This window comes from Pinus tabuliformis, chromosome 5_2, assembly GCF_031772625.1.
Source record: "Pinus tabuliformis cultivar Carrire ecotype Pingquan chromosome 5_2, CPIR1, whole genome shotgun sequence".
NCBI lineage: Eukaryota > Viridiplantae > Streptophyta > Pinopsida > Pinales > Pinaceae > Pinus > Pinus tabuliformis.
In genome coordinates this window covers 263,682,571-263,691,080 of record NC_142306.1, presented here as the reverse complement: position 1 = coordinate 263,691,080, position 8,510 = coordinate 263,682,571, and the positions used below count along the sequence as shown (strand labels likewise).

The following is an 8,510-nucleotide window of genomic DNA, read 5'->3' as shown; positions in this document are numbered from 1 at the left end:
CACATTTGTTTATGAAAATAATGGAAATTAGGAGAAAAATGAGGTGAAAGGTCACAAGTTGTGTGTGAGGAGGAAAATGAAGGAAAATAATGTAAAATGAAGAAAATAGAGGCCTCATTCATAAAAAGGCTTCTAAGAATTAGTTGGTAACCTTTCGTCAGCTCAGTGTTGGAGCTCTCTCTCATTATTCTCTCTCTCATAATCTTGGATACTTAGAGTTTTCTTGGAGCACTCTTGCACTCTTGGAGGGTGTGGTATACTTGGATTCTTGGAGCAAGAAGGCAAAGGAAGAGCAGGAAAGTGCAAGAAGTCATCGACATTAACAACTACATCATATTTTCTTGTAGGTACTGAGTTGCATGTATGTTTTATTCACTAGTTTGGACATGCATGTCATATGCATGTGGATTCTTGGTCATGATCTGTCATTGACATGGAGGATTTCCTGGATTGATAATGGATTTCCCAACCTTGCCATCTTTAGGATAGTCATGGTGATTGTGGGTTTATTTTCATTGTTTTGTTTTGGTTGGTTCTCATGTTTCCTTAGCTTGGGTTGAGTTATTAGTTCCTGGAGCCTTGTTTGGACAAATGCTCTAGAACCCTGTAACAACTTGGGTTGAGTTACTAGTCCTGGAGCCTTGGTTGGACAAACGCTTTAGCGTCCTTTGTGCATTGAGTTACTAATCCTGGTGCCTTAGTTGGACAAACGCTCTAGAGCCCGATGACAATTGTGGGTTGAGTTACTAGTCCTGGAGCCTTGGTTGGAACAAACGCTCTAGAGCCCTGGATGACTAAGATGGAGACTGATCTGGTGATGGTTGGTGATGTCTGACGATGAGGTGGAATCATTGTTTGATGGGTTGAGGTGGATGGCCTCTCGAAGCCTTGGATGAGTTTTGATTGATGTGTTCTATGAGATCCCACATTCATTCTTGGAATATGGCACGAGAGTGAATGGTTGAAGAAAGATTTGGCTCATCCATTCTATGTCAGGTGGAACATGGTAGTCCCATCTCTGATGTGTTCATTGCATTCATTAATGAGAAATCCTTTCCTTGATTTCCATGTGTAAAGGTACTAAATGTATTTATGGATTTGACGGTTGTCATGTTTATTATATTTATGTTCCTATTATGTTGGTTATATGCACATTTTATGACAAGAGTTGTGTATGTCTCTTAGCATGTTTTTACTTGTATGTGAATGGATAATGTGTATATGACCTAATAGATGATAATGCATCAAATGTTCTCAGATAAGTATGAGATCCCTACACTTAACTTTGTTATTTACATGTGTAGACCACATGCAAATGATATGTTTGACGAAATGCCTGTCATGGCTAGTAGGGATCCATTCAGGGTCATGAAAAAGTAATTGCTTTAATGCTATCATTTCCATGTTAATTTACTGATCTGAAGAGATGGTTCAGTTCTAGGCAATGACCCGGGCTCTGGGCTTGAAAAAGTGGCTCAAATCCTGGAGTCGCGAACACAACACTAACGATTTGGGTCTCTGGTCACTGGTAGGTAAGCTCGTGGGAATGAATTTGGGTCTCTAGTCACCCTCATGCCTATAGCATGGGAGTGACTGAGCCTTAAATTGTCCAAAAGCTCAGTGGGACCCCAAGGCAAGTTCTCTAAACTATTGGATTGGTTCATGAGGGTCTTGTAGCTAATGATTGATGTTTGTATGGTGTGTTTCCATCAGTTCCACTTCTTTAAGGTGACTTAGGAGGTCGAATCGTATCATAGTGGCCACTCGTTGCATGTTTACTCCAGTTGGCCAGTTGCTCAGGTAGATGTGGGAGGACAGTGTTACAAAATTTTAAAATTTTATTGAATTATATATATATATATATATATATATATATATATATATATATATATATATATATATATATATATATATATATATATATATATATATATATATATAATTTAATGCCAAATTTTATCACCAAAATTTTAAGCGTTGAACTTCAAAGTCACCTAACTCAAACACGAACATTAAAATCATGATGTAGATCATCTTTTTACCTATTACTTTTTGGGCCACTAAGACTTTTAACATTTATTTATTAATACATATATTAAATTTTAAAATTATCAAATATTTTTTTATATTCTTTAACATTAATAAAAAAAATTGAATAATTGTATTTTTTTTTTTGTTAATTACATATTTAAAAATTTGTATAGGTACATAAATAACTAACATTCCTTATACCTCCCAGATGCGGGTGATTAAAGGTGCTGGTACAACGTAGCAAATGTGGGTTGGCAAGTGGCACAACCACATGGACACCCACGCTTCCACCCAGAAGGTCACCACTGACATTAATTGCATTTTAATACTTTGTGCGAGCCAAGGAAACCTCATTCTGGTTCATAAGATGGAAATTCAGATCACCTTTCCACTGTTACGCCTCCTCTGAATTGCATTTGTCTCCTTGCTGCTGTAGAGCCGAGCTCGTGCACATCAACGTGGAGACGATGCCAAATCCTTTGTTGTATTGAGATGGTAAATGATGCCCACTTCTCACAGAGTCTACTTTGTTGCTTTCAAACAGTTGCTTCGGACTCTAATCTTGGATTTGAACCATAGATTACCAATCCTCCTACTTCCACTGGCCCTTCAATCCTTGGCATTGCTCTTCCTTGTCCTCGTCAGCCTAATTTCGACCAGGCGAACATGCCTAGTTTGCATCATAGGATGCACTACAAAAGAGGTTGTAGCAGAGGAAGAGCAATTCGCCCCCACTCGTTGTCCCTCTCTAACTCATCCCCTTCGGACTCTTCCTCCCCCTCGACGACGGCTCATTTCTTGAGTCGTTATCCTGCCACCCGCAGCGGTAGGAGGCGTGCTCAACTGGCTGATTCTCAGAGTACTAAAGAGGCTCCCTAGCCTCCTACTGCTTCTATCTCGACTCTGCAACCCAATCACTCTGATCAATTCTAGTTTCATTGCATGCTAGAGTGCCTGTGCAATATTGCAACCATTTCAGTAGCTTTTAGAGAGGATCCTCAAAGATTTGAAGTTTCATCTCGTAACACTTAGGAGAGGAACAACACCAGCAACAGCTCAGGGATGTGGAGAAGCCATGAATAAGCTCTGGACTACTCAGGTGCAGCTCAAGGATGCAATATTCCAGGTGGTTTCAAGAATGTGGATGCAATAATGAGAGATCAACAGGACGAGGAAGATGACATGGAAGCATATAGGTGTCTGATTGTGGAAGAACCTCCTCCACCTAATGACACCTAGCTGGACAAAGTTTTCTTAGGTTTTAAGTTTGTGCTAGTATGGACTAACTAATAACTTCTAACCAGTCATAGATGTCACTGCATAAGCAATGACATAATAATTTTTTTATAAAAAGTTATACAAATTTTGACTAATTAAAATAAAAATAATATAAGAAATAATTATTATTTTATAATGTTAACTCATATTGTTATCCAATTTTTTATTTAATTATTTTAATTATTTTAATTTTTATAATTATCTTACATAAATATCACATGAGTGTTATTTGAGAAAAATGTGGGGTGCTACCATTATCCCACTTGGTTATGTGATTGGGGGATGTGGCAGCATGCCTCCATAGTGGATATCAAAGGTTTCGTTTAGTACACGACAACACCACTTTGGAAACACACACCTCGGCTATTAAATACATTTGCAACCCTCAGTGGTCACATCTTCCTTGACTGCAACCTAATTATCTAGCTTTTATGTTAGAATTTCTCTTGTATGAATCATCACTCTCTACAAATTCCAAGCATGTCAACTTTAATCTTGGTTCTAGCACTCCATAGTATTAATGACGTTAATTTCTGGAGAATTATATTCCATGGGAATTACTAGGAAGCAATTATTGGGATGTTCTTTTGGTTCATCTCCTTGTAAATCACGAGAGCTTGCTAGGCAAGGATCAAAAGACTTTGGTCTATCCCCGAAAATCTAGTGAGGGGGGCCCTCTGATTCTTCATTTGAACATAAATTATGAAGAAAATTATTTTCCATTCACTTGAGAACTTTTCTCCATAAAGTTGCAACTCTTTCCCTGCAAGCTTGTTGGGTGCTCCCCTTTCTTCAAGCTCATAATTCATTTCCTAAATGGTTATGGTATCTCTCGATGTTGGACAAAGCAACCTTGGAATGACTTTGTACATGTGAGGGAGCCTTTCTCTTGTGCATGGTCATACCTATTCCCTTTTGGTTCCTTTTTTAGTTTTCTATTCATAGACTTATTGCTTGGATTTCTAGCCCCTATGGCCACATAGTCTTGTCGCCCTAGTTAATTACATGTGCACTTCCTCTCCCCCTCATGGCTTTCCTTCTCTAGCAGCATATCCCCCACTAGGAAATTTTCCTCGCACGCTCCCCTCCCATATCCCTTGTCAGTTGTTTCCTCACTCTTCTACTTGGGCTAGGTTTGGTGCTCCCTCCTACTCACCTAAATTTTCTGCACATGAGTTTTTGTTTGCACCTAATGTCCATATTTCAGTTTTTTGGCCATTTCCCCTTTCTTATGCTCCCCTCGTGCCTTGTCAATGTGCTCGTGTCTGCAAGGGGGCATCATATTACCAAGAATGAGACACATGAGGTAGTACATGTACTCATCACTAATTGGAGGAAATTCTGACGTGGTTCAAAGAAATTACTCCAAGCCCTATTCAAGATGATCTCACCTATGTCAAGAGAGAGGATACCTCCCAAAGGCAACATCTCTCAGATACCGAGGTTCTAGATGAGCTACCTGATTGAGTTCCAGACATCAGGCATACACATAGGCTTTTTAACTAGTACATGTACACAGTGGATTTATATTGGCATATGAAATTTCTTTTAGGAAAGGCCATCCTAAACCAATGTGAGAATAGAAAAGATTCTCTCCACTTCATGGAACACTTTCAATGACACATGAAGGACCTAAATCGATGACTAGAGCGCATTGAGCAACACCTTGGCATCACTCACCTTGTTGGAGGTGCACTAGGTGACAACAAGGATCCCATTTGGGTCACAACTACCGATCTAGTCTCCTGCTATGTCCCTAGTTTCTACTTCTCCTGTTTTGTCAGTTTATCTCCATGACTAAAAAGGCTTATATTTTAGGCTCTGTATATATATATATATATATATATATATATATATATATATATATATATATATATATATATATATATATGTATGTATATATATAAAGAGTTTCTTATTCTTATAATTTTGAATGGTCTCTTTGTGTGACTTTTTGGTACAGTAAGAATTTTAACTTCTATTTATTAATTATATTAAATTTCAAAATTAAAATAAATAATTTTTATATTTTTGAATTATTAATAAAAATTTTGATTTCTTATTTTTTTAAAATTATTATCTATTATTATTTGAAAAATTCATTTTACAAAATATGAAAATTTCATTCATGATAAGTATTTACATGTTAGATCTAAGGCTTTTGTGATCCATAATGTAGATAGATGTCTTTCAGATTAATCACATAATATATCTAAAGTATTTATATTTATCTTTTATTATTATTTTTACATATAAAAATAAATATAATTCTTTTTTTTTTTTCTTTACCTTAAACTAGAAGTATAAAATTTGCAATATTAAAATAATTATAATATAAAAAAAAAATTCTCGTTTTATAATGCCAATCCAACTTGATATTTTTTTTATTTAATTATTTTAATTTTTATAATTATATTATATAAATATTTTGGATGATGTGTATGTGAGAGAAAGGGTTAGGGGTGGGTCATCGTTGTCTCACCTAGGCATGCGATCAGGGATGTGGCAACATAGCCCCATAGACCATGTCAAATGTTAGGTTCGGTATGAGGGGACACCACTTTCCAAACACACATCATGGTCATTAAAGATCTCTACAACTCTCATTCTAGTCACATTTACCTCAATTGCAACCTAATTCTCCAGTCTATACGCCATAGTTTCTCCAGTGTGAAGCATCACTCCCTACAAATGCCAACCATGGCGACTTCAATCTCGGTTTTGGCACTCCACAATTTTAATGATGCTGTCCATTAGAGAATTTTGTTCCATGTACATTATCAAGAAATGAAAAATTTTCAAACAATTATTAGGATGCTCTGTTGTGTCATCTCCCTCTAAATCATTAGATCTTGCTAGGTGAGGTTAAACAGACTCTGATCGACCCTTGAAAATCCAACGAAGGAGGTACTTCTATTTCCAGTTTGAACAACAATGTCAAAGTAGAATGTTATTAGAGAATGTTTTGAGTCAGATAAGTGACAAAAGGGCATGGGATGGAGTTAGATACTTATAGCATAGGAAAGTAGAGAAGCATACATGACCACAGTGACAACCATCCTCGAAATCCCCACCAGCTTTTTCTTATGCTTCTGAACCCCAAGAGCAACTAGAGAAACTATTGAGATGCAGGCAAACACCAACGTCACACCCACCATTGTTCTCACCATTTTTTTCTGCACACCAACAAAGAATCAATTATCCATTATTGTCATTTCTATGTTAACATAGAGATGCTTAAATTCATTCATCCAACAAAACACAAAAGAAAAGTAATTACTAATCTAACATCCAGTGCATGGGAAAAAGATTATTTTTATTATGAAACAATAAACACATTCTGCAGATACATGTCTAACATGTATTCATGTATGTAGATAGCGGAGACCTATCCAAAAATATCAACATAGGGAAATCTTTCACAAAAAATAGATAACATGGCCTTATACGTTGTAAAAGTATAGTCACATATAAATGTTTTGTTAACGCAACAAAAACATATAGAGATTAATTTAATATGATATATACCAGCCACTTTTTAAAGTCCATAACAGAAAGTCTAAACATCTAGTGCATATTATTATTAAGGGACAGATAATAACAAACTAGGAGTATTGAAACCTGCCTTGGCTGTGGGTATAGCGTATTTCAGAAAGATGTAAACGAATATAAACTCGAGCACAATTCCGACCCCATTGATGGTCAACACCAAGATGTTATGTAGACCATGACTGATAAAAGGAGAACCATACCACGTGTAGAGCAAAGAATTTAGCAGGGCTATCGCATATGGGAAGCCTGAGAAACTCTCTGTCGATCTGTTTCTTACCACTCTCATAAATGTCACCCTGCATCAAAACATTTACAACATTGAACTATTATTCAACATACACTTGTTTGCCGAAATTAGAAGGCAGATACTTGTAATAAAAGTGACAAATCTTACATTGGCGCTTCATCCAGTAACAAGGATGCCGCGTTTCCTGTTACATAAAACATGAAGGAGTGCTCCTGTTTTCAGCCGTCAATTCAGCTAAAATTAAACCCGAAACCTAAAATCCAGCAAATGGAAATTTGGTTAAAACTTAGAAAGAGTGGAGAAGAGGAACAAGAACCTAGAATGCCAACTACTAAATAGAACCCAAATAGTGTGGGTAACAAGACAGAGGAGGAATGGAGGCAATGCTCCTCATTTTTTCTCTGTGAAAAGTCTAACAGAACCCAAATAGTGTGGGTAATGAGATAGAGGAGGAATGGAGGCAATGCTGCTCTGTGAATGGTGCAATAGGCCAAGGTATTCAGAGGTATTTATAGAGGAATTTAGACAAAGGAATTCACGAGGTACTGCTTATCAGAAACTTGAAGACTCATAGAATGAGCTTTTTCATTACATTACGAAGCACATTTATTTATACAAAATTTGATACCATAGTGATTCACTTACTGTTATTTATTATCTATCTAAATCCACTGACTATAGCCGCTCTATGCCAACTAACACACCGACTATCCCCATTATATGGTCAAGCATGATTAATGTTCTAACACCTCCCCTTAATCACGATGACCTAAAATTTAACTTGCCTGCTGGTCTAAGTCTCAGCTAGGCTTACAACAAAATATTTCATTTTCACCTTTTTATTAAAGGGTCCATGCTTGTTCCTTTTCCTTTGCTTGTGCAGTTTCATTTTCACCTTTCTGGGTTTCCTTATGAAATTCCTTTGCTCCTTGCTTATGTACTTATCGTCAACAACCTCTTCTGGATTTGGATGCAATGCAAGATCCCAAACAAGGTAATCTAATTCATGTTCTCCCCAATTTCCATGAGGAGCTATCAAAATGCACTCATCCTCGAATAAGAGTGGCCTCGGAACAACATCCATGGTAGTATCCTCCATAATCGTAGTCATCTTGAAAGCAGATCCAATAAAACTTCTAGGAGTGATTTCTTCAACAACATGATCCTCAACAACATGAGTGATTTCTTCAACAACATGATCTTCAACAACATGAGTGATTTCTTCAACAACATGACACTGTTTGTCAATGAACTAAAAAATACTACCAAACCCAAATGAGTTCCTGAGAAAATGATCATAGAAAGGATCATTGTCAAAAAAATCTAAAAAGATAGACATATCAGCTAGGCTTAAATTTTCCTTAAACTCTAGCGAGCTTTGACTTTAGAATAACACCACTCT

At 36.7% G+C, this 8,510-nt stretch overlaps 1 protein-coding gene across 1 annotated transcript; it reads right to left on the bottom strand.

The window, feature by feature from the left end:
* Nucleotides 1–6,311: 6,311 nt before the first annotated feature.
* Nucleotides 6,312–8,207, bottom strand: LOC149158523 (bidirectional sugar transporter SWEET3-like). Its single transcript, XM_089434019.1, has 4 exons — nucleotides 8,064–8,207; nucleotides 7,256–7,320; nucleotides 6,935–7,157; nucleotides 6,312–6,485 (listed from the first exon to the last, which is right to left on the bottom strand). Exons 1-4 carry the CDS (start codon nucleotides 8,205–8,207, stop codon nucleotides 6,312–6,314), a joined length of 606 nt encoding a protein of 201 aa, XP_089290145.1.
* Between the last annotated feature and the right edge of the window lie 303 nt (nucleotides 8,208–8,510).

Excerpts from the sequence above, each read along its gene's own strand:
- LOC149158523 (XM_089434019.1), bottom strand. The coding sequence starts at position 8,207 with ATGGAGGATACTACCATGGATGTTGTTCCGAGGCCACTCTTATTCGAG. Across the intron at positions 7,321-8,063 it reads TGCATCCAAATCCAGAAGAG|GAGCACTCCTTCATGTTTTA; the intron begins GTTGTTGACGAT and ends GGCTGAAAACAG. Across the intron at positions 7,158-7,255 it reads TTACTGGATGAAGCGCCAAT|GGTGACATTTATGAGAGTGG; the intron begins GTAAGATTTGTC and ends GTTTTGATGCAG.